We start from the raw sequence: 26,808 nt of genomic DNA, 5'->3' as shown, positions 1-26,808 counted from the left end.
GAGCAAAGCTTAATTAAATAACATTGAATGAAATTTAAATTTTGCTGGAATAATATTTTACTATCTTAAATGTTTAAGTTTTTTATCTGGGTGTGATGGTGCACTTTTGTAATCCCAGCTACTTGGAAGATGGAGATCCAGAGGATCACGGTTCGAGAGTGGCTTAGGTAAAAAATAAGCAAGACCTTCCCTCAACAAACAAGCTAGCCATGGTGGCTCATGTCTGTAATTGCACCTATGAAGGAGGCAGGGTAGGAGGATCAGGGTTCAAGGCAAAAAATATGAGTCCCTATCTGAAAAATAACTAAAGCATAAAGGGCTAGGAGTATGGCTCAAGTGGTAGAATGCTTGCCTAGCAAACGTGAGGTCCTGAGTTCAGTGCCATGACCAAAAAATTAATTTATATGTTTCTAAGATATCCCAGAAGCACCTTTCATATCCATGGGATCTAGGCACAAAATGCCCTACATGCTCATTTCTTTTAATACTCTTCCACTTATAAATAAAACATTTAAATTAATTTAAATTAATTTGCAGTACTAGGGATTGAACCTAGGGCCTCACACATGCTAAAGCCAGTGTTCTTACCACCTGAGCCACACCCACAGACCCTGATTTAATTTTTATTAAGAATTTTATAAAGTTAGGTTCTTTTAAAGAGTGACTTCCATTTTTGTAAAAGCACCTCATAGTAGAAACTAAGTAAATCAGAATAGTGTAACAAGGTTTAAATTCTTAATGGACTAGCTAAAAATAACCATCTTAAAATACTATACCAATATTTCAGATATATCTTTATGCACATTTAAAAATAGAAGTTTGAATGGATACAGGGAAATAAAGATGGGGTTATATTGCGTACACAATTTTTAAAAGAAAGAATTTAATTTACTTGAATTTAGCAGAAGAAAGTAAGACGTAAGACTTGTTAATTTTAGGATTAAACTGATGATAAATATTATTCTATAAAACTTTAAATTGGTGTTGGAGTGGGCAGTAAGGTCCTCTTCACCTTCCCAGTTTAGAACAAATACACACACACACACACACACACACACACACACACACAGCACACACAGGGTTTTGTACTATTGGAAATAATGATACAGCTGTCATCCCTAATCTGTAGAGGATTAGTGTTCCAAGATTGTTCCCAGATGCCTGAAACTACCAATAATTACAATCCATATATGCATGTGTGTTTAGTTAGTGGATCCTACAGATGATGTGTAAAGGAGGTTAGCAGCAATAACTACGTGTAGTAAGAACGGAGCCTTGAATTAGACCAGATTACTCAGCCACGTAGTCATAGACTGTGCTAGTCAACCACAGCAGGCAAGGGTCTTGCCTCTGCAAAGTTACCGTGTGAAAGAATAGACTCTGCACCCTGTATGCACTAAGCTCTCAAGCAGTAGGTTTTGGCAAGAGCATGTGTACTCCCTGGTTTTATAATGCAGACACAGAGATAAATTGAAAGTATTCCTTCTGCTTTTGTTATGGGTGTGAAATAGAAATGGTCTCCCTCTGTGAAAACCTATTGGGAGTAAGTGTCTCATTATTTAGACAATGTCCATTTCCTTATCTTTCATAGTATGGAGTCACTTCACATGCTTCTATTCTCTCTCTCTCTCTTTATTTTTTTGGTGGTAATAGGGTCTAAACTCAGGACCTCATGGCAAGTACTCTAACATTTGAGCCACACCTCCAGCTCTTTTTGCTTTAGTTTGTTTTTCAGATAGGGTTTTGTGCTTTTGCCTAGACAGGCTTTGGTCTGAGATCCTACTACTTCCACCTCCCATGTAACAGGGATTACAGGCATGGACCACCACAATCAGCCCCTTTGTTTTTGTTTTCAAGATAGGGTCTCAATATATAGCTCAGACTGGCCTGGAACACACTATGGAACCAGGCTGGCCTCAAACTGGCTGTCCTCTTGCCTCATCCTTCCAAGTGCTGGAATTGCTCCGCACCACCACGCCCAGATGGAGTACCTTTTGTGTCCCATTGCTGTGTTCCTCCTGGAAGTTTACTAATTCAGTTGGAGTGGCTTTTTCGTTTTCCTATCTTGTTTTCATGTTCCAGTCATTTTGCTGTTTTTCATTCAAATTGTTGTAATCTTACTTGTGATCTCTTTTTTGTCATAGTTATTTGATTATATTGTGTGGAATCTGCCCTTTTTATTTCTAATTTAATTCTGAAATGATAAACTTTTAGTTTTTATTTTTCTTAGCTATGTGATTTCTATATCATTTTGCTATCTTATCATTTCTTGTCTTGTGTTTTAACTTTATTAAAAACTTTCAACTGTTTTCCAAAATGTCTATATAATTTTGCATTCCCATTGGCAATGTATGAGAATTCCAGTTACTCTTTATCTTTGTCAGCATTTGGTATTGCTGCTTTATTATTTTTTCTTTCTCATTCTATTATTAATCTTGTTGTGGTTTGGGGTTTTTCGTTTTAGTAACTAGTTAACTAGTTAGTTAGTTAGTTAACTAGTTAGTGGTGCTAAGGATGGAATGAATCTAGGCCCTTGCACAAGCTAGATCATCACTCTACCACTGACCTGCATCCCCAGCCCCTTACTGTGATTTTAATTTGTTGTTGGGGAGTTTTTTTAATGTGCTTATTTTCCATCTGCATAGCTCCTTTGGTAAAGTGTGTGTTCAGTTTTTTGCTCCTTTTTTATTGAATTGTTTACCATTGCTAAATTTTAGAGTGTTCTTTTATATATTCTAAATTGTCAGATATGTGAAATGTGATTTGCACATATTTTCTCCCACTAAGTGCTTATTTTCTTCATTCTGTTGGCATTATTGGTCATAGAGCAATTTAAAAATTCTTTGATGAAATTCTGTGTTTTTTTTCTTGTATGGAATGTATTTTTTGTGCTATGCTAATAATTATTTGCCTAATCCACAATCACGAAGATTTCACCTGTGTTTTGTTTTGGGTGGTTCTGGGATTTCAGCTGAGGGCCTTTGGGTCAGTTTTGTATAAGGTGTGTGGTATGTGTTGAGATTAACTTGGTACCATATTGGTGTTCCTGCACCATTTGTTGAAAAGACTATTTTTTTCCTTTGTCAAAAGCTATTGTGTACAAGCATGTGCTCACCACTGAGCCCTTCATTTCCTTTTTATGACCACAACTTTTCAAAGTTTATACCATCTCACTTGTTTAGTTTCTGCTATTGTGTATATGTATGTGTACATGTGCCCATGAGTTTGTGTAGTGTTCACTATTTTTGTGTGTTTAAGTTTGTTGGAGGTTAAGGAAAAAAAGTATGAGTTCCAACTTTACCATCTCCTTGGAAACCTTTTCTTGATTGGATGAACAATCCTGTTTAGCATACCTGTTATAAAACATTCCCACAAATCCTGAAAATATAAGAAAGAAATCCCATTAGCCAGAGAGAACTGCTAGTAACATTATTTATACCCTTTAAGCATATTTAAGAGTACCACACATTATATATTTATACAAATAAGATTATATCATTCATTGTGAATACCTTTCCTTTTCTTCTCTCCTCCCCCTCCCTTTTTAATTCTTACAATTCATTAGTTCCCTAAGAAATCTGTGTATTACATCTTCTATAGAAATAATTGTCGGATAGAACATTGTAGTGTGCTCTGTTTCTTGTCAGAAGTAAGACTAACATTTAAAATTCATTACTAAAACCTAGTCCTTGAAAGTTTTTTTTCTCCCTGCCATCCATGCAACTTTTTGTTTGTTAATTTGTTGCTTTGTTTTTAGCACTCAGTCTTTCCTTTTTAGAATTTCATGTAAGTGGAGTCAAATAGTATAGTCTTTTGGGTTTGATTTCTTTCATGTAGCGTAATGTTGAGATTTATCCATCTTTTTGTGTATTATTTCATTCCTTTTTATTGCTAAGAAATATTTTATGGTGTAAATATACCACAGTTAGTTTACCAGTTCATGAGTTGTGGGGTTCTTTCTAGTTATAAATTCACTTTTCTTCCTTCCTCACTTTTTTCTTCTTTCCTCCTCCAATGTGTCTTTCTTTCTTCTTTTGTCACTCATTTTTTTCTTCTTTCTCTCTCTCCCCTACCTTATTTCCTTTCTGCCTTTTTTAACAAGTAGTAAAGGTGCTATGTTTGTCCCTTAAAGGTTCATTTGCCAGAAGTTTGTCCCCAGTGTGGTGGTGTTGAGATGTTGGACTTTTAGGTTGCTGGATTTATTTGTTCCCAGCTTATTAAAAATATTCTGCCATCTTCTAGTTTCCATTGTTACTGTTAAGAACTGTTGCCTTTTAAAGGTAATATGTCATCTACCTCCACCCTACAGCTGCTTTGATGATTTTCTTACTGTCTTTGAAATTTTACTTGTAAGAACTTTCCAAGGTCAAGATAAGCATGCCTTTCTCCAGAGGGAATTTGAACTTACTTCTTAGAGGTATTAGAGTTACTAGCACTTCAGGGCGCTTTTAACTTATGCTTTGAGGTTTCTTATATTACAACAATGATTTGAATTTGGGTGCAAATCCACCCACAAATTGATCTGTGCTTTACAGTCTATAGACTTTTTTGTTTTTTTTATTTCCCCCCTTCTTTTCTGCTGAGTGCCAGGGCAACCTCACCACAAGGTGTGAAGGAGGATTTTTTTTCTGCTTTACCCCTTCCCTAAGCATGTGTGAGGTTTTGGCACCTTAGCTTAATGTTTTGGGGTGTCTTCTCTTAGACTTTCTTTCTGTCTTGGGCTGCTTCTAGGCCTTGACATTCGTCCCCTTTGCATCATGAAGCCATCAAAACCACTGTTTAGGTTCTTTGGTATCAGCATGTTCTTAGGGGAAAAGTTGATTATATGTTCTACTTAGCTTTTGGTTTGGTAATTCTTTGTCCAGTATATGTCTTAGCTGCTTTTAAGATATTTTATATATGTTAGTCAGTATTTTTATTTCTGTTTTAATGGGAAGATTGGTCTAAATATTCTAGATTATTACTTGAAATTGAAATTGATTTAATTCTTTGTGTGTGATTTAAATGTATATAGCATCTATAGTTATTTTGCCCTTTCATTTTTAATATTGCTTATTTATGTCTTTCCTCTTTTTGTCTTGATGAATTTCATTGGAAGTTGGTTAAACATCTTTTCAGAAAACCAACTTTATTGATCTTTTCTGTGGTTTTTTAAAAAATCTTATTACTATTTCCTTTAAACATCTTATTAGCATATAATAGTGTACAGGGGGATACATTGTGCTATTTACATTTGTGCTTATAATGTATCTTAGTGAGATTTACCTCCTCCATCATTCTCCCTCTTCCCCTCTTAGAGTAATTTCGGCAGTTTTCATTCTTCTATTTTCATACCTGAATACAAAATACATCCACCATGTTCACCCTTTCCTTATGCCCATCCCCCTCCACTGATATCCACCCATAGAAAAACCTATTTTACCCCTTTACCTGCAAACAGCATAATTTCATTCTTCTTTAAGGTTGACTAAAACTCCATTGTGTATATATACCACATTTTCTTAATCCGCTCATCAGTCATGGGACATCTAGGCTGTTTTCCAAGCTTGGCTATTATGAATAGTGCTGCAACAAACACAGGGGTGCAAGTGATTTTGTCATTACTAGGGCACATTCCTTCGGATATGTGTTCAGGAGTGGAATCACTGGATCACATGGTAGTTCTAGTTTTAGTTTTTTGAGGGAACTCCATATTGCTTTCCATACAGGTTGCAGTAATTTACATTCCCACCAACAGTGTAGAAGTTTTCTTTTCCCCACATTGTTTGTGTTCTCCATGGTCGCCATTCTGACTGGGGTGAGGTGGAATCTTAATGTGGTTTTGATTTGCATTTCCTTTATGGCCAAGGATGATGAGCATTTCTTCATGTATATTGGGCATTTGTACTTCTTCTTTTGATCTTTTTTTTTTGTTTTTTTTTGTGGTACTGGGGATTGAACTCAGGGCCTCATGCATGCAAGGCAAACACTAAACCACTAAGCTATATCCCCAGCCCGTACTTCTTCTTTTGAGAACTGTGTGTTCAGTTCACTTGCCCATTTATTCAGTGGGTGTTGGTTCTTTGAGAGGTTGATATTTTGAGCTCCTTGTATATTTTGGTTATTAATCCCTTGTCAGGTATATAATTAGCAAAGATTTTTTTCCCCCATTCTATAGGCTCTCTTCAGTCCGGTAACCATTTCCTTTACTATGCAGAAGCTTTTTAGTTTCCTGCAGTCCCATTTGTTAATACTTTCTAATTGCTGAGGTATTGGAGTTGTATTCATAAAGTTATTACCTATGCTTATGTGGCCCACTGTGTTCGCTATTTTTTCCTGGATTAATTTCATCATTTCAGATCTTACATTAAGATCTTTAATCCACTTTGAATTGATGCTAGTGTAACTTATTGAAATGTAGTTAGCCTACAGAATAGCTATTTAGCCTGTTAAACTTAATAAAATATGTTTTAGGCTATTAATTTTAAGATTTCCATTTTTCTAATATCAGCATTTAGATATATAAGTATCCTTCTAATTGCTTCTATAGTTGTAGCCCATAGTCTCTTTAATGTGATTATTTTCATTGTCATTTTAATTCAAAATTGTTTTTGTTTTTCCTTTAATCCATAAATTATTTAGAGGCTTTTCTTTGTTGATGGTACTGGGGTTTGAACTCAGAGCCTTGTGCTTACTAGGCAGGTTTTCTACCACTTGAGCCACACCTCTAATTTAGAATTATTTTCTTTATTATTTGCTTACTAGTAGTTTTCAACTCAAATACATCAAAGTAAGGGAATATGCTGTATGTTATTTCAATTCTTTGGCATTTGTTTAGATTTTTTTATGGTCCAATATATGCTCAGTTAAAATTATCTATATATGCTCAGTGTATACTCCTCTTCTAGTAAAATAAGCTGTGGTTATTAGGTGGGATATTCTTTTTTTTTTAGAATTATTAATGTATTTCTCCAAATCTTCTGTACACATTTTTTTTTAATTTTTAATTTTTTTTGGCAGGACTGGAGCTTGAACTCAGGACTTTGCACTTGCAAGCCTGGTGTGGCCTGAGCCACACCTCCAGTCTGTACTCATTTTTTATCTGCTTATTATCTCAGTTATTATCAGAGGCATATTAAAATCTCCTTCTCCCTGTCTGATCATGAATATGTCTCTTTTTCCCTTACACATTTTGAGATTATAATATTTATATCCACCTGGTAAATTGAAACTTTTTGTTTTTAATCATTATGAGATGTGGAAGTATGTGTCTGTATATTAGGAATAGTATGTATATGTAGTCATATTATCCTAGTGTTTTCTGTTATGAATATGACTTTATTTTATAGTGTATTTCTTTAATGTCCATATGTTTGTGACTAATAATTTCATACCATCTTTCTGACCTGGGCTGTCTTCTACTTCTCAGTTTTCTTGGGTAGTCTATGAAGGCCATGTAAACTAGTTCTGGCCAGGGAGTTTGAGGAAGTGTTTGGCTGAGGCAGTGTAAAGCCTCTCTATGCTTTCCTGGTTCTTCCTTTGCTGTAAAGGAGACCTCTTGAGTTGAAATTATAGAGCCACAAGACCAAAACAACTGGGATAGTAAAGTCACCATTTAGAGGATAACTGCCTAGAGCTACAGTGAACTCAATAGAAGCAAAATAAAAACTTGTTTTGTGAAGCCACTGATTTGAGGGTTGTTTGTTACTGCAGCTAAGCCTATTGTATTCTGACCAAATAGGTGAAACTTTGACCTGAGTAATTGATGTGGTGGGATCATTACTAACTGAGATTGGGATATTTGGGAAGAGATGGTGTCAGGTAACCTTTAAAGATGGGTGTTTTAATAAGCAGTGTTTGAATAAATATCAATAAATCCTTCTATGACTATGCTGTGTGCTGTGGTTTAGATCTGAAATGTACCCCAAATATCGATGAGTTAAAGACTTGGTCCTCAGCCTAAGGTGATAGAGAGGTAATGGAGACTTTAGAAGGTGGGGTCAGTGGGAGGTCTTCAGGTCATTGGAGGATGCTCCCTTCTGGTCTCTTTGTTTCACTTCTGGACAGTTTTGCTCCAGCCACACATTTTCACCATTGTGTGATGCTGTACCACAGACCCAAAAGCAACAATTCTGGACTGAACCTTCCAAAACCATGAGCCAAAACAAATCTTTTCTCTTTACAAATTGATTTGTTATACTGATATGAAATTGAGTGACATACTATGTAAAGTTATAACGCACCCCCCCCATTTTCCCTCTACCCAGTATTAGTTTTCTCCATAGAAATTTTCACCAGTGAATTACAGTATGGTGGTTCAAGAGCATAGAACTTAAGCCAAGCTGATGGAGTTTAATATCCTGACTTTGCCATTTCATGTGTCCTTGGGAAGTTTCTTTACCTGTATACGCCTCAGTTTCCTCATTTGGAAATGGAGTAAGTGACTTTACCATTAGGTTATTGAATGTATCCATGTAGAGTAGTGTCTAACACACTTTCTCTAAATGTTTTTAGCTCTTATCATTACCATTATCACTATCTAACAGGCAAACTTCATGACATTCAATTATGTTTTTTTCATTTATCCTCAGAGTCCACAACAACTCTGAGACCGAATAGTCTCTCAATAAATCTTGAAAACATAGATAATTGGGTAATTGCATTGTGCAGGTGTCACTCTTTGTAGTAATATCCATATGGGAAAGAGCTGGACCACTTGCCAAGCCTCAGGCAGACCTGAGTAGTTATGTGTGCTGGGTCGTACATCAAAAAAAGTGGAATAACTTCCCAGCATTATTAATCTGAAGGACAGAAATTTCAATTAAGACTGTTAGACCATGAAAAGCCTTCTACATAGATCTAGGACAGTGAGCTTTTAAGTATATATGGGACAGATGTTATTTAGTTGTATATAAATCCTTTAAAACCTAGAAATGTATCTGACATTTGATTTGGCCTGACCTGGTGTAGTCACAATGCAGTGGTTTCTAAAATTAAACAGGGAGTAAGATTGCTAGATTATAAATAGCTCTGTGTGATTTTAGAGATCAGAGAGGCATAAATTACATAGATTATATTAGTGTAAATTGATTCCAGAAGTTAAATACATTTTAACCCTTTGGAATGCTGATTAATGCTAATAATTTTTTTAATTTTCTAATAATTTTTCATAATAATATTCTACTCTAATAATATTTTTCTATGTTGATTTTTTATCAATATGCCCTATCACCTGCAAATAATCATGGTTTTATTTCTTCCTTTCCTATCCTTTTACCTTTTTTATTTTTTTGGAGTTTATTTACTGGGGTTTAAACTCAGGGGCTCACTTGCTAAGCAAGTGCTCTACCACTTAAACCCTGCCTCCATCTGTACTAGCTTTAGCTAGGTCTCGTGCTTTTTGTTGAGGCCAGCCTCAAACCATGATCCTCCTATCACCCAAACTTAATGATACCTCTCACATAACTGGGATTACAGGTGTGTATTACCAGGCCCAGCTTGTTTTTAGAGATAGGGTCCAGATTGGTCTCAAACCGTGGTCCTCCTGTATCAGCCTCCTAAGTAGATTACAGTTGTGAGCTCCCATGCCCAGCCCACTTTTATTTATTGTTCTGTTACTACCCTGGTTAAGCCTACTAGTATCAGATTAAATAAGTGACATCCTGTCTTCTTCCCAGTCTTAAAGGAAGGGCTTTTAACATTTCACCATTAAATACGTTTTCTGTATGTCATTTTATGGATACCCTTTTTCAGATTAAGGAAGTTACCTTCAGTTCCTGTTAGTTGAGCCTAAGTGGAAATTGATTTTTTTTTGGTTGACATTCTCTTTGCATCTTTTCAATGAAATGCCTCTATGTGGTTGGGGAAATAGCTCAAGTGGTAGAGAGCTTGCTCACCCAGCACATGCAAGGCCCTGGGTTCAACCCCTCATACTGCAAAATAAACTGATTAATTTATTAAAATCATAATCTTCTGTACAAGTATAATTATTTATTCCTTGAATTTCTCTGTAAAGCTGACTGACTGTTGTGTTTTCCTTGTAAGATTTTTACTACTGATTCAATTTCTTTAATAACTATTGGGCCAATTAGTTCTCTCTCTCCCTTTTTTGAGTTTATTTTATTATGTTTTAAATTTCTTGAAGTCAGTCTTAATAAGCAATTTATTTCATCTTAAGTTTTCAAATTTATTTGCAAAAAATTGTCCTTACTGTAATTTTCTGTTTAAACCAATAGCATCTGATATAATGTCTCCTTTTTACTCCTAATATTGCTTATTTTGCTCTCTACTCTGTTTTTTTCTTAATTAGCTTTTTGTTTTGTTTCATTTAGACAGGTCTCATTATGTAGCCCAGACTGGCCAGCAGATACCTATGTAACCCTGTCCTTAAACTGGCGATTCCCTACCTCATCTTCCTCGGTGCTGGGATTTCAGATGTGTTGCTGCCACATCTGACTCCTTAATTGCTCTTACCAGAAGTTTATATTATCACTTCATATAATAACCTTGACTTTGTTTTTTTTTTCTTACAGATTTATGTTCTGTTTTCACTAATTTCTGATTTTTGTCATTGCCTTCTTTCTACTTTCTAAGGGTCTTTCCAGCTGCTTTTCATAGTTTCAAGTCTTCTTTTCAGTAATAATTTAGCCTATACATTTCCTTCTAAGAGCCAGGACCAATAAAGTTGTCTGTCCTCTCTTGTTCTGTAACCTCCGAACTGTGAGTTTCTCTTTGTGTTAGTTGCCTCAGGCATTTTGTTTTAGTAATGTGAAACTAACTAATACAGTACTACTTCGGTTGCATTCAACAAGTTTTATATATATTTTCTTTGTTATTGTTCAGTTCTAGGTGTTTTCTAAAATTGATTATCCCTACCCTCTCTCATCCCTATATGTATGTCTGCTCATTCCTACCTGTTCTTTGTTTCTGTCTTTCTTTCTTCCCTCTCCACCCTGCACTCCTGCCTTATGTCTTTGTCTTACCTTGCTTGGGATTCATGTGCTTCTTAAATTGGTATCATTTACCAGTTCTGGAAAATTCTCAGTTATGCTCATGTCTTTCATTCTGAATCGCAGATGAAGTTCTTCTTTCCTTAGGTATTTTGTGATTGTTGGTGGAACTTCTTTTGTGGAAATTCTTTAAGCACGGGTTGAAGTTGAGAATTCAGAGGGGATTTGTGGTTTGTGTGTGTGTAGGGGAAAATGAGAGAGGCACACACAGTGACAGAGAAATTGATTTATTTTTATGGTTATCTCAGGCCACAATAGATTTGGGACTACTTTAAGTGCAATGTTATGCTTGAGGTGTTTGTAAACACATAAGTTCCATGAATTTTCAATGAGATTATGCATTCTTGGGAGTTTTTTTAAATAAAAATTATTTTTGAATAATTTTAGATTTATAGAAAGTATACAAAGATAATAGAGCTTCTGTGTTCTCTGTTCCAGTTTTCTAATATTAACATCTTATTTTACCATGGTACTTTCATCAAACCTGGGAAACCGTAATACCAACTAAACTCCAGACATTTTTCAGTTTTACGCTAATGTTGTTTTTCTATCCCAGTGTTCCATCCAGAGTGCCACACTGCTTAGTTACGCATCTCCTCATCTCCTCTGTCGCAGTTTCTCAGGCTTTTATGACCTTGATGGTTTTGAGTACTGCTCATATATTGTGTAGAATAAGCATCAATTTGAGTTTATTTGATGTTTTTCTCATGATTAGACTGGAGTTATGGGTTTTACGGCAGATACCCTAAAATGGTCTTCTCTTCACATCATACAATGTGTATGTGATATGAACATGACTGACTTATCACTGGTGTGTTTACCCTTACCACAGGGCTTACCCTTTTCATGCCAGGTTTCTACACTATAAAGTTGATATTTTCTCTTTCCACTCGGGCAAATTATCTTTTCTTTCAGCCCATAATGAATAGACAGGCAAGTTTCCTTTTGTCTCACTTTGTGACTTAAGATTTATTTCTTCTTATATTTGAATTGTGGGTGGAGATTTTGAAAGCCAGTTTTATGCTGAGGGTCTGTTATTAGCTTCTTTACTTTGGATGGACCTTGGGCTTTATCTTCTGTTTTCCTAAACCTGGTCTAAGCTCCAGTTTTCTAGGGCTCTGTAGAAATCCTCAGGGCCAAAGCTGACTCCAGCACCCTGTTCACCTCTTCTGCTTTGTTATTTTTGGGCAGCCCGGTGAGTTATTTTAAGAAGTTTTCTTTTGTTGTTTTTGTCAGTTTGTTGTTATCGCTGATAGAGTATCTTAATCCAATGTACTGTCAACAACAGAAATTGATAACAGGTTTCATTCGATACTGATTTTGAAATGTTTAACTGGCTTGGGGAGAATGCATATTTTATTTTAGAAAGTGTAATACTTGTAGTCATTCTCCCAGATACCTTCTTCCCACTGCCCACAGCTCTTATGAGTTTCCTTGTTTAAGCATACTGTTTTCTTTGCTTTGATTGCCCTTTCCTGCTTATTAATGCCAAACATTGTTCAAATATTTTCTTTTACCTTCCCAAATCTTCTTCCCCCAACCCAAGACATTTAGGATTCTTTAGTGCTGCCATACTATATATACTTGATAATAAAATTTACCATATGGCATGTAAATACCAGTGTTTAGATACTGTGTAGATGTGACTACCGTTCACTATTATTCAACGTCCCTTCCTGCCTTAAACTTTTCTGCCTTCTTGAAGCCTGATTTGACCATATGACTTGCTTTGACCAGTTAAAATATGAGTAGAAATGACTTAGCTGATCTGTGATTACAGCATGAGTAAGAAAGTAACTTCAACTTGATTTGCAGTATGGAGATTTGGGAGTAGCTTGCTGCCCCAATATAACCTAACTCTTAATTTACATACATGCCATTATGGCTTGAATAGGAAGTGTCTCCCCAAAAGGCTCATGTGTTGAGCACTTGCTCTCCAGCTGGTAACACTATTTAGAAGTGCTTGGAAAATGACAGCACTAACTTGATTGATTGATTTATCATTTGATGGCATTGTTGGGAAGTGGTGGAAACTAAGAGGTGGGGGCTAATTGGAGGAAGGGCTGGGGTATAGCCTCTGCTCTTGTTGCCTCCAGTTAGCCATCAGGTGAGCCACTTCTCCGCCATATGTCCCCTGCCGTAGTGTTCTGCCTCACCACACCTGAGCCTGGAAGGCAACAGAACCAAGTGACTGAAATCATGAACCAAAATAAATCCTTTCTCCCTGTGTGCATTGGAACCTCATTTCACTTATATTCGGCTCTCTCATAAATCAATGAATGAAATTATGTAAGTAAGGAAGGCATTTTAGGAATTTTGTGGAGGCAATTTTTTTGTTGTCACAATGGCTGGAGAAAGCTAATGGAATTAGTATGGTAAGGCAAAAAATGGAATAGTTCTTTCAGGGTTCCAAGTAAATCATTATTCTGAGTCCTATATTGCTTTCAAATGTTCTAAATGAAAAACTTAAGATTTTTTTAATTGAGAGCCTAAATCCATTGTTATATAAAAATGGTATTTTAATACAGTTTTTAATATATATTGAGTTCCCTGGAATGTGTTTATTGCCTTTGTAAATCATAGGAAGACTACTTTGATTCATTCAGAACTTTACTGTCTTGCTCAATGTTTCAGGAAATCACATCACAAAACCAGTACAACTCATGGTGTTTGAGTTACCAATAACACAACTGGATCAGTTTGTTTTTATAGCTATTGAATTTTGAATTATTACATAAGCCAGTATGGAACTAATTAATTATCTTCTTGTGTCATACCCAGGTATTTACCATAGAAATATGTGTTACTTTTTAAAATATAAATGACCAAGGCTAGGGATAGTGGCACATGCTTGTAATCCTAGCACTTGGGAGACAGAGGCTAGATGATCAAGAGTTTAAGACCAGTCTGGGCTACATAGGAAGTTCAGGCTAGCCCAGGCCATGTAGTGTGTCCTATCAAAAATTGAAAAATAAAATATCAATGACTTCCTTTAATTTCTCCTAAAGCAGTTAAGCCCACCTTATTTGTGTATTTATTGGAAGAAGTTTTGACCAAGCATGATCAAAAAGTAAATAATAAAATAAATTTCAAAACAAATTTTAAATTCCTAATGCATGCATTATGCAACTCAGTTAATGGCAGAGAAACTCAATCAGTCTATGCCATCAGTTGTGTTTAAATCATCATGTGATCCACTGTGTGTTTCCCTATCCGTACTTTTATGAAAATATGCCTCCCCAAAAACAAATTGTAGAAGAAAGCAAGGTAAAAGTTAATATGCTTAAGTGAAGTGATGAAGTAAAGGTTTGAAATCTGTTGGAAGGCGGCTGTCTTTAGAGGAAGCTGGGCGGTGTTGTGGGAAAAATGAACCAAGCATCTGCATTACAGCACTGAATTCTGTGCACCCTGAGCATGCATGGTTTTTCCTCAACAGCAGTCTCCCTGGCACCACATACCAAGGATAACAGGTGTCTTCTGCACATTATAGTTAGATCATTATTTTAATGCTTTGAAATCATGCGTATGGATATGTTTTATCTATAATTTTATTTTAGGATTTTAGAAAGGGCATTGCAAAATATTTGTTATAAAAAATAATTTGTTATAAAAAGTAATAGATCCACTTGTCTATTGTCTTTAGCATTTTGAAAATGTAAAGCTCACCTTTAAAATATATATTTTGTCTATATTGAACATAAAACTATTCTCTTTAGGGAAAACATGTGTCACAGTTGTCACATGACAACTAGAAGAAATCACTGAAAAAAGGGATATATGTAAACTTTATTCAGCTTATCGGGAGCCAAATTACTATTTGTAATTTTGGAGGGGTTTTGTTTCTTTGTTTCTTTTTGTTTTTGCTACTTACAATTTTTAAATCTCTAGAAAAACACTATAAACTTTTATAACTGAGAATCTTCCATCTTTTTCTTTATGATAGTGTATCTGCAACTTTAATTTTTTCTAAATTTCACTGTTTCATGTGAGGGTAGGAGGAGATACTCATGTGGTTTAAATGATTTTAGTTTATATTCAGTTCTCTAGGGTCAGGAATGAGTTGTTTTGGTTTAGATATTCTAAGAGTAGTTTTCATTGCTAAATACATGGTAAGATATATTTTAGAAACTAAAATGCAGAACCAGATGGCGTTATTCTGGCATGATACACATTAATTTATAATGCCTTGTTTCAGCAGCAATAGGATTATGTTGTATCTTGCCATTGTCTTTTTTTAGACTATTTTATAGCAGAACTAGAAATACTAGTTATATAAAGCTATTATAGCAGACTAGAAAGTAGGTCATTGTGATGGGAGTATACTAAACCGCCCACTGGTTGCTATAGTGATGACCTACTTTAAGAAATCATTTCTGTTGATTCATGTTGAAATCATCTTTTGGAAGTGGTATAGGGAAGCTTATTTCATGTGATTTTTTTTTTTATAATAGCAGTTGGTAGTGATTTCTGAAGGAAAAAGTCCTTAAAATATTTAGAGTGAAGAAACATTTTCTTACCTAACACCTCTTCATTTTGAAGCGGTGCATTCAGTATTATAATTAAATAATATGAAAACTCTGCTTCTCTGTGGACAATACAATTATGTGAAGGTTTATTGTGAGTTTTGGTATCATTTGGCCTATTTCAAAGCCAATCTTTTGCATTATTTGCTGAGCCTTCAAATGCTGTAATTCAAGAAAATAGTATACCATGTATGCCAAATTGGTTCATTCAATATCAGATGTTCTAAGGCCCATGTATTTGTATTTAAAGATTGAAATTGTTGTGTTCTCTGGAACATGTGGAATGTGAACTCAGAGTTCTCTCTTCCCAATTGAGGATAAAGAATGAAGGGTTAGATTTTGCATGGTTTTTAAGTAACATTTTTCATTTCGTGCTAAAAAAGAAATTGCACCTATCAATGAGTTGATACTTTGAACTTGGGTTCTTGAAGTTTTTTTTTAAATAGTACTACCAAGGATTATATGCTTAGAGATTAGTTGATTCAGAGTCTTAATTGCACTGTGCCTTTTTTTTTTTATAAATGTATGTACTAACATTGGCCTTATCTCCAGGGAAGGTCAAACCTTGATCAGAGTCACATTCAGATGAAGTTACACATTGACAGTGATTCTGTATAGGTCAAGGAATCCAACTAATTCATTGTTTTCTACTGTCATGCACATGTATTTACATGTAGAAATACATTGGGTTTTTTCAAAAATATAAATTATCTTTTTCTCTTCTTCCCTCCCTCCCTTCTTTCCTTCCTTTTTTTGAGACAGGGTCTTGCTATGTAGCTCACACTGGCCTTAAATTTGCAGTCCTCCTGCCTCAGCCACCTGAGTGCTGGGATTAACAAATGTGCACCAGTTTAGAAATTATTCTTAAGAGAAAATAATGACACCTTCTGTCTAATGAATATTTGTCAAGTGCTAGTGATTCTAGTTGGTTTTATGCTGTTTCTGATCCTTTTAACAGTTATATAGATCATTTTATCATATTTCTAATTTTTTCAGTAAATTGAGCAAGGTACATGATAAAATTTGTTCACCAAATATAGAAACCAAAGCATAGGTTTAAAAAGTGTGTGATTAGGAATCAGACACAGATACTTAATTTATCCATCAGAAGGAGATGATGTGTGTGCTTGTGTGAATGATAGGTATGATATGAGGTACAATTTGAGAGTTTCTTTGTAGTGGATACATTATGTTCTTTGACAGATCAAAAGATAGAGAAATCACTTTCACCTGTAAGACTTAAGACTTACTTAGTAAGGTATGAACTTGAAGAGATGGGAATTTACAAAGGGATTCTAGGCTGAGGATAGAGGAGGAACAAATTCCAGGAGATTAAATGTTTAGAGAAAAGAGAAGTAGTTTGATTTGGTGGGAGGGAAAGAGGATGGGGTAAAAAAAAAAATAAGCTTGGAACCATGACAAAGTGGCCAAGAAAATAATTTGTGCTTTATTGTATAAAGAATGAGTCTCAAAGACCTTTGTACAGGAAAGTGTGCCCAATAAAGTTTGAGTATTATGTACTAAAATGGATTGTAGTGGATAGAGATTGTTAGGAGGCAGAGCTATTTTAAGGCATTGCAATAAATAATACAAGTAGGAGATAAGAACTAGAATTATTGTAGCAAGAATAGAAGTCGATAGGAAGGAAGAGACTAAAAAATAATAAATAACACATACTAGTGCCTAATATAGGCAGACACTATTCTAAGAACTTCACATATGTTAATTTATTCAATTCTCACAAAAAATTCTATCAGATGGGTCCTATTATTATCCCAATTTTATAGATGAGGAAATTAGATCAGACTTTTCAGGCTTAATCAGAGGATAATACTTGTTGCTGTATTTGTTAAATTATGAAACACCTATACTTATGTCTGTTACTTTGAAAAGATGTTCGACATTATTAAACTAGGCTCTCAGTAGCTAGAATATATCTCATTTTTTTCTATTGTGAAAGAATATATACTGATTATCAATTTTAAACTTTTTATGAAGTTAAATAAAATACATATTTTTTGTCCTTTTCCAAAACTCCCACTCCCCAAGGGTAGATATTATTAATAGCTTGGTAAGTGTTCATCTAGTTTTTCTCTTATACACATATAAACATAAGTACATGCAATATAGATTTTATTTAATCAAAGAAATAAATATAGTTTTAATTCATATCAGTCTTGTAACAAAGGACAAGCACTGCCATGTGTTCCACTCATCCTTCTCTTTTTCTCTTGTGGATATTTTCTATGTAAACTAATTTGAGTATGAAGTACCTACTTCTTTATGTATCTATACTTGAGTCCACTGTGCTCTGTAATTTTTTGTGAAATCAGAGATGTAAATTGTAACATCTATGGATGAAAAACATCAGTATGGAAGGAAACCTTTCTCAACAATGTCTATTGGAAGAAAAACACCATACTTAAATACAGCCTCTATTCATTGTTTTGTGAAATGTCAAAACAAGAAAGAATTATTCGGTTGCAGAACTTTTCCTATTGTAATACTTCAGTCTATATCATTGGCTCATAGAGTGCTTATTGAAAAGCATTAAGAATTCTCAGTTAGCCTGTGAAGACGAGAGGGAAAGCAACAAGCCAATTATTAGTTAATCAAGACTCAGTTCTCCATTTTATGAAATAATTGTGTTCTTTTGATATTTTTCTTTGCCCACATAGAAAGATTTCTACCATAAAGTTCAATCTGAGGGACCTTCCCCCCATTTTTATGGGACTGAGATTTGAACTCAGGACTTCATGCTTGCAAAGCAGGCCCTCTACCTATTGAGCCATATCTCAAGTTCATGTTGCTCTGATTATTTTGAAGAAGGATCTCATGAAATATTTGTCTAGACTGGCCTCAAAGTATGATCCTCTCAATTTCAGCCTCCCAAGTTGGTAGGATTACAGGCATAAGCCACTGACACCAAGCTCAATATGAAGAACTCTGGCTACATAGTGCAAGCTCTAGAGGAAAGATGAAATTAATGGTACAACAAAAATTTGTATTACCTCTCCAGGACATTTTAGTTTTGTACTGTTTCTATTTAAGCAAATGAGTTCATTCAACTTCTTAATTTTTTGTATCTGTAAACTCTTTAATCTTTGTTCTATCCAAAAAAAAACCTCTTACTAAACAAATACATAAAATTAGATGCTATCCAATATATATCTGTCATCTAACATGATAAGTTGTTCATAGTTGTGGATCATTTTATGAAACTCAGATGCCTATACCTCTAATAACACAGTCTTCCAGAAATATGTGCACATTAGAAGTGGTAAGTTGGGGTGGGGATCAGGTGTTAAAGAGGTGACTCCAGTCCAAGACAGAAAGGGATATGATGAAAAATAAATGTGAGAACAAAAAGGATTGTTTAACTACAATTCCATGAGACTTCCTAAGGTGAAATAATGGAATTATATCCTCATGAATAGTATAGCACTATAACTTTCCAAGCTACAGAGGGAGGAAAATGTCAGACCTGACCAGTATACTTAGGTTACTAATAATTATGGTTGTGAAAAAATCAACAAGACATTTGTAGTGAAATGATGGGATCAGAATGCACAAAGAGAACAAGATGATCTAGACTCAAAAACTTCCAGAACAATATGGTACAGTAGACTTTTCTGCAGTGATAGAAATGTTCTCCATCTGTGTAGTACAGAATGGTAGCTGCTTGCCATAATATGACCATTGAGCACTCGCACTGTGGCTAGCGTGACTGAGGAACTAAAATTTTAAATTTAATTAATTGGAATTTAAGTGGCTACATGTGGCTTTTGGTTATCATGTTAGACAGTGCATTTCTGGAATATGTCTTTCCTTGTCTCTCAATCATTCCTCCTCACAAATAAGACATAACAACTCTTTTCAGTGAGGATGTGTCTGTGGAAAAGGCAGACAAACATTTAATCTTAAGATTAAGGACATAAAAGAAGCAAAGTAGGGAGGAAATAAAATATGTCCAGCTGAGAAAAACAGAATCTAGATGAAAATTAACATGAGTCAAACAAGAGGTTTAGCCTTCTAGAGTTGGCATCTCTTTTGGATTTATTCTTGGGAAATACTCTGTTTCCTCACAATAGAAGATACACAATAAGCAGCCTTTCCTTACTGCCCCAGAATTTTCCCACCTTGTTAGTGCTCACTTCCCTGAAAAAGTCTGTGCTTCCACCTGCCCCATGAAACCCCTCTATAGCCAAGAGTTAATACCACATAACTTAAGCAATTGATTTAGTATTAATCTTTTTCTTTAGATCTATTAGAAGCTTGAAAATGGGCATTATGGCTCGTGAAGCGGCTCAAGTGTTAGAGCTCCTGCCTAGCAAGTATGAGGCCCTGAGTTCAAATTCCAGTGTGGAAAATAGGCATTATGATTACTCATAGATAATTGCTGTATCATCTAGTAAAATACTCATTCTGAAGGTACTCACTTGCCCAGAGTCATTAAATAGAATCTTCCATTTTTTCCCAAGTAATAAATCTTTACAAGATTTTCAAAGGTGGCCTTTCTTATAAGAAAAGTAAATAATAAATTCATTTAATTACTTTTATATTTTGTACTTAATTTAAAAATTTTTATATTTATGTTCATGAATTAAATTTTTACTATGTCACCTTAATGAAAATTAGTGGTTTAAAACATCAAAATATTGGGAAACTTGTTCTGTAATTTTTTAAATTATAACTATAGGTTCTGGGAATACTAATTTATATATCTAATAAAGGAGTCGTAATAAGATGGTAAGTATAAGTTGGTATTTCAACTTCTAGACTAACCTGATTTTGCAGTACTTTGTACCTTTCTAAATATTTATTATTAAGAATTTCAATATTTTCTTCTTTCTAGATTTTTGCTTCAATGTCTTGAGGACCTTGATGCCAATCTACGAAAATTAAATTCTCGTCTGTTTGTGATTCGTGGACAACCAGCTGATGTGTTTCCCAGGCTTTTCAAGGTAATTTGAAAAATATTCACGTAAAATAATCATCTTTGCAAAGAAGATAACATATTTTGTAAATAAGGCTTTTTTGGATAAAGTGTAGGGAATATATGTGTTTTTAAAGGAAAACTTTGTGGTGTTTTTCTTTAATAAAAAAGTTACACACGGTAAAATCAGACTTTGGAAAAGTTTACAATGAAAAGTTAAATCTGTCTTCTATCTTTAACTGCTAGTTCCCCTCCCAGAAGCAGTAAATACTTACCAGTTTTTTATGTATCCATTCAGAAATATTCTTTATATAAACAAGAAAGTGTGTGTATATCCCCATGTGTTTGTCTGTTAATTGTTCCCTTTTAAACAATCAAAATGAGAACACTTTCTACCCCCATTCTGTGCCATGCTGTATTCACATAACCATTTGTTTTAGAGATTGTTACTGTCACTTTCTCAGTCTTTTAAATGGCTCCATAGAATTGCATTGTGTAAGTATGCTATGATGTCTTTAGCTTTCTCCTGGCATTTAGTTATTTTTTCCACCAGCCACCTACTAATACAAATGATGCCAGTGAACATTCTTGTCTACATTTATATAACTTTGCTCATATGTGGTTGTTTGTGCTTGAACAGAACTTTCTAGGTCAAAGAATTATAACCATTGACATTTACCAATAATACAAAATTTAGTATTGGTTGTTTTTAACTCAGTAGAACTTAAGAATCTCCTAGTTTTATTCCCACCTTTTTTTCAACTGGAAAAAATTAGATTAAATGAATTGCCCAAGATCAAACAATTAACTCATGCAAGTGCTCAGACCAGAAAGTGATTTTCCTGCATGTCCTTTTTATACTCTTCCCTTCCTGTTTACTACCATTAGAACTCCTAATTGTGTATCTGCTTTTTTGCAGCTATTTGATTCACTGCATTTTTGTTATAAAAGCAATGTTTCTGTTTCTAATGCAAAAGAGAACCACTCCTTTCCCTGAATGAGAAGATCTCCAATGGTGGGAACCAAATCAGTATTATCTAGTCCTTCCTTTTTGTTAGTATGAAAGAATCATTTAATGTTCAGGATTTGGCTAATTTAACAGTCCTAACTAGTGAAATTTTATCATTCATTAAAGAATGTTCACTACTATAACTTTATAAAGTTCCAGTTTAACCTAGGTATATGAAAGAGTTCTGACAAGAGACCATGTCAGAAATTATGGTAATAGTTTATCAATAACTCATGAGTATAAAAGTGAGTGGGGTAATTGCTTTGACCCTGTCTCAAAATTCATTTCATGTAAGTAGAATGACTCCTCAGATTTGAGTTGGTTTTTGTTGTTGTTTGGTGGAGGGGGGGGGGTTGAACTCAGGGCCTCATGCTTGCTAGGCAGGTGTTCTACCACTTGAGTCACTCCACCAGCCCTTTTTTGGTGTTGGGTATTTTTGAGATAGGGCCTCATAAATTATTTTTGCCCAGACTGGCTTTGAATCATGATCCTCCTTATCTCTGCCTCCTGAGTAGTTAGGATTATAGGTATGAACCACCAGCACCCAGCTAAAATATCAGTTTTTATTTACTTGTTTCTGAACAAACTTTTGTCAAACTAACGAGTCTTTTCTTCTGCCTCCAATAGCATATTATTGGATTAAACTATCTTAGGTATTTAGATTGTGTTCTCTCTTGTCAGTTTGGAGAAAGGCATGGGTTTTAACATGAACCATAAAATACAGATACAAGAACACACACGAGCACATAAAACATTTCTTATTTTATTATTTTTCCTTCAGCAGTAGTCTATATAAAATGCCATTTGTGAAAATTTCTTTTTGTATTTATTTCATATGTCTAGAGGCATTGAGAAAATTCATTTCTTTTTTACTTAATTAATGTTTTAATTCTTACTTGTTTTGAGGTACTACATATATATATTTATGTTAATGACTACAAAAATATACAATTAAAAGCAGGTCTCTTCTCTTTCCCATCTCACATCCAGTTTCTCTGAGGGAGAGGATTCTTATGTCAGTAACTAGCTGACTCACTTAGTATGTCTGGATTTATTATTCTAGTGTAGTACATAGTGAAAATTTTAATACGGAATTAATCCTGTTTGCCACATTGTAAATAAAACTGGTTTAGACCTGAGAACAGTGCCTTTGGTTCATTTGGATAGTTGATAGTGGCTTCAGTATTCATTTTCCTTTTGTAGATTCATGCATTTTATTCTGCTTATGTTAAGTAGATTTAGGAAAGGGTCACAGTGTTTGTATGCACACAAATGCACACACGTATGTCCAATAAACTTCAGATCTGTTTTCTACTTCATTTTTTTCTTAAACTCAGACTTAATATGGACTGACACAATGACTTTTTATTTTAACCTCTTCTTTTTATGGAATCCTGAAGAAGTAAATGATAAAGAAGTTTTGGAGACACCAGCTTAGACAAAACTTGGATGGCATTATAATTATAGGTGTTACATAAATTATTATTATACATTTAAATCTCACATCTTCCTCATTTGGTTTTAGACTGGTATACTACCGAGACCATGCACATTCTAGGCCCTGCAGAAACTTCTAATAAAGAGTTTCAGTTACTCATTTTAGAGAATAGGTACATTATGGATATATACTTAATTTTTTTTAAAAAAGCACTCTCATTATATCCAAGAAACAGACATGTGGTGAAGACTTCAACCTAACGCTCTCCCAACTGAGCTGTTTTGGCATTGGCAAATATAAATGAGCACATCGAAGCATAATAAAATATTTCGTTGGAAAACCACACAAGAAGTAAAAGAACATATAAAACCATGACTGTTACAACAGTAAAATTTACATTAATGCTTTTTGAGTTGTTTTGGATTTGGCTTTATTACTTCATGGTACATGCTCTATAGAATTCATGCAGTACACATGGATGGAATCTCTATTGTGTACAAGGCAAGGTTCAGAATGCTAGAGTTACTGTGCTGAGCAAGCATGAAGAGAAGCAGCCAGGTAGGTGTCTGAGTTGAGGCATATTTAATCCACAATATTTTGCTGCCCCTTTCCATCAAAATGGAAAGCTTATTTCCCTATCCCCTTAAATCTGGGTTGCCCCTATAACTTATTTTGAACAAGTATCAAAGAAGACATTGTGCATATCAACCACATTCAAGTTTTAGGTCTCCTTCCCTTTCCCTATTCTTTCGCCAACCCTTCTGAAATAGCTCAGTTGGGAGAGTGTTAGACTGAAGTCTTCGCCGCATATCTGTTTCTTGGATATAATGAGAGTGCTTTTTTAAAAATTAAGTATATGTTCATAATGTACCTATTCTCTAAAATGAATAATTGAAACTCTTTATTAGAAGTTTCTGCAGGGCCTAGATGTGCATGGTCTTGGTATTGTACCAGTCTACAACCAAATGAGGAAGATGTGAGATTTAAATGTATAATAGTAATTTATGTAACACCTATAATTATAATGCCATCCAAGTTTTATCTAAGTTGGTGTCTCCAAAACTTCTCTATCACAGAAGTGAATATAGTAATCTTAAACTGGCAAAGGCCACTATGGGAAGGGACTTCAGTGGTGAAGAGGTCTGGTAGAGATGAACCAATGTGGGTTGTAATACACATGTGCATGGAAGCAGCACTAGGAATATCTCTATGTAGCTAATCTTTAGCTCAATCTAGCAAAATCGCTATGTTCTTCTTATTATCTCTTATGTTTTCTCTTCAAAATTGAAGAACAAAAGGGCAGAACCTGCTGTGCTGGGGCAGGGGATTGGGGGGGAAGATGGTCCAAGTAATGTATGCACATGTAAATAAATGTAAAAATGATAAAATAAAATTTTTAAAAAGACATTGTTACATGTTCCAAATCTCAGGTCTTAAGCAACCTTGCAACTTCTATCTTTTCATAGAATGTAGGAATGTTTCTTCTACCATATTATGGTAGAACATACAAAAATTAATGAAGATAAAATGATATGAATAACACTATCACTCAATTTTATGTAACTGGTATTTGTAGAGCAATATAGCCAAGAACAGAGCACACATTTCTATTGCACAAGAAATATTCAGCAAGATAGACTATACTTATGCATTAAATAGGTATTCATTAATTTCAAAAGACCTTACCAGTTATATTCTCTGACTTCAATAGAATTAAACTAAAAATGAATAGCAAGAGAATAGCAAATATTTAAACTGAATGATAATGCAAATGCAGTATACCAAAAGGGATTCATGTCAAACAGTAGAAACAGGAAAATTAATAACTTTCAGCATTATGTTAGAAAAGAAGGAGTCAAAGAACTAAGTTTCCTCCTTGGGTACTTGTTGGGGGGAGGATGAATGGAGAGGATAAAAGAGGGTGAATATGGTCCATGTACTTTATATGCACATAGGAAACAGAACAATGAAATCTTTTGCAGTTGTTTTAAGTAGGTGGGGAAGTGAGGGAGAGAGATGGCAGAGGCCGGCCTATCCAGTGAACAATGTAATCATATTCAGAAATGTCACAATGAATCCCCCCATGTACAACTAATGTATGCTAATAAAAATGCTTTGAGGAAAAAAAAAAGAACTAAGTTTCTACCTTAAATGCAGAAAAAAGAACAAATTATAAACCAATAATAAGTAAAAGACAAGAAATAATAAAGAGAAGGATTGAAGTCAATGAGAGACAGTAAGCAGTAGAGAAAATCAGTATACAGTGATCATTTTTTGTTCAGTTGCTCTGAATCCACCCTTCTTTGCCTTACTTTGTAATACTGGAGCTGAATACTGGAAGCATTTCTCCTTTGCTGGCTAGTTGAAGGTTAGACTTTGCCAGTAGAAATCGCTGCTGGTTCTTTGCGAGGCCATAGCAGAGAAGGGCCTTCCGTCTCGGTATTATTTTGCTTTTTTTTTCCCTGGCACATTAGCCAGCTGATGAACGTGTGGGAGGCCCAGCAACACTCACCTGGCATCATTCCTGGGCCAGTCCAGCCTACTTGTGCCCTGTGGTAAATAAGTTTCTATGCTACCCAGCAGAAGCTCCACAGATGAGCTCCAGTCAGCTCACGCCCACCAGGAAGTTTCTGGCACCAGCCACTGTTTGCTTAGTTAGTTATGGACCTTGCCCTCTGACACGTTTCTTGTAAATGGGGAAGCTCTGCGTTCCTGTGGCATGCAAACCTCAGTAGCTGGGGGGAAGGGAGCTCTTCTAAGTTTTTAATTCACTCCTTGCTTATTTTCCCACCACACAGAAGTGGTGGCTGCATCCACAGTCACTGCTTTTGAACACCTTACGTTAATACCATCCAAGAGAAGTCTCACATGTACTTTACATTTCTCTAATAGTACATTAAAAAAAGAAACAAGCAAAATTAATTTTCATAGCTATTTAACCTGGTATGTCTGAATATTTTATTGTAAAATTAATAAGCTGTCTTACCTTTTGAATATAAAGTCTTTGAAAGTGTATATTTTATACTTTTAGCACATCTCCCTTCCATTTTGCTGTATTTAGTGCTTAGGAAGCTTGTGTGGTGAGATGCTGCCTGCCATTTTCGACAGCACGGACCCCACTCCTCTTTATAATTATTGGTCACTTTTAACAGATAACAATTATATTACATTTTTCCTCTTTAAATTAGTGATTTGATTTCTGTTTTCTGATGAATCTTGATTGATTTAGTCAGCAAAACCAAAAGGTGGTTTTGTGAAATGATTAATAAAATCAACACACTGCTAGCAAGAGGTCATCACAAGATTCTCTAAAAATTTCAAGCATGATGGATACTATAAATACATTATTCCAATACATTCTACAACTGAGATAAATGAAAAAAAGCTTTTGAAGAGTACAACTTAGTAAAACTTGTAAGAGAAGAACTAAAGAGCCATATATCTCTTAAAGAAATTGAATTTGTAATAAAAAAAATTTTCCATAAGTAAATTCCAGTCCCAAGATGCTTTACACGTGAATTCTATCACAGTATTTAAGAAAGAAATAATATCAGTCTGATAAAAGTCTCAGAAACCAGAGGGAACAGTTGGGAACAATTCTCAACTCATTTTATGAAGATAGCATGAATAACCCTGATACCAAAATCTGGTGAGGTTTTGTTGTTGTCTTCTGTTTGGTTGGATTTTGGCAATATTAGGGTTTGAACTCAGAGAAGGTCTTGTGCTTGGCTGTTCCACTTGTACCGCTTGAGCCACCCACCCCAAGCCCTTTTTATTTTAGTACTTTTCAGACAGGGTTTCATGTTTTTGCCCAGGACCATGTGTAAGGAAATGTGGGCCCCAAAGTGACCACGTGGAGAAGAGTGATCTGGCCAAGAGATTCTTTATTGCCAGGTGGGAGAGAGCAGAGAGAG

General features: G+C 34.9%; 1 protein-coding gene across 3 annotated transcripts in view; it reads left to right on the top strand.

Moving 5' to 3' along the window:
• The window catches only part of Cry1 (cryptochrome circadian regulator 1), a 58,666-nt gene that overhangs the window by 13,461 nt on the left and 18,397 nt on the right, over window positions 1-26,808 (top strand). For all 3 annotated transcript variants that reach the window (XM_074084300.1, XM_020180901.2, XM_020180899.2), the window contains exon 2: window positions 20,367-20,475. In XM_074084300.1, coding sequence (XP_073940401.1) covers window positions 20,367-20,475 — 109 coding nt within the window. The remainder of the gene's footprint in view (window positions 1-20,366; window positions 20,476-26,808) is intronic.

Source organism: Castor canadensis, chromosome 8 (assembly GCF_047511655.1).
Source record: "Castor canadensis chromosome 8, mCasCan1.hap1v2, whole genome shotgun sequence".
NCBI classification, from domain to species: domain Eukaryota; kingdom Metazoa; phylum Chordata; class Mammalia; order Rodentia; family Castoridae; genus Castor; species Castor canadensis.
The sequence above is the reverse complement of the archived record's forward strand: the minus strand, read 5'-3'. Positions and strand labels throughout refer to the sequence as shown.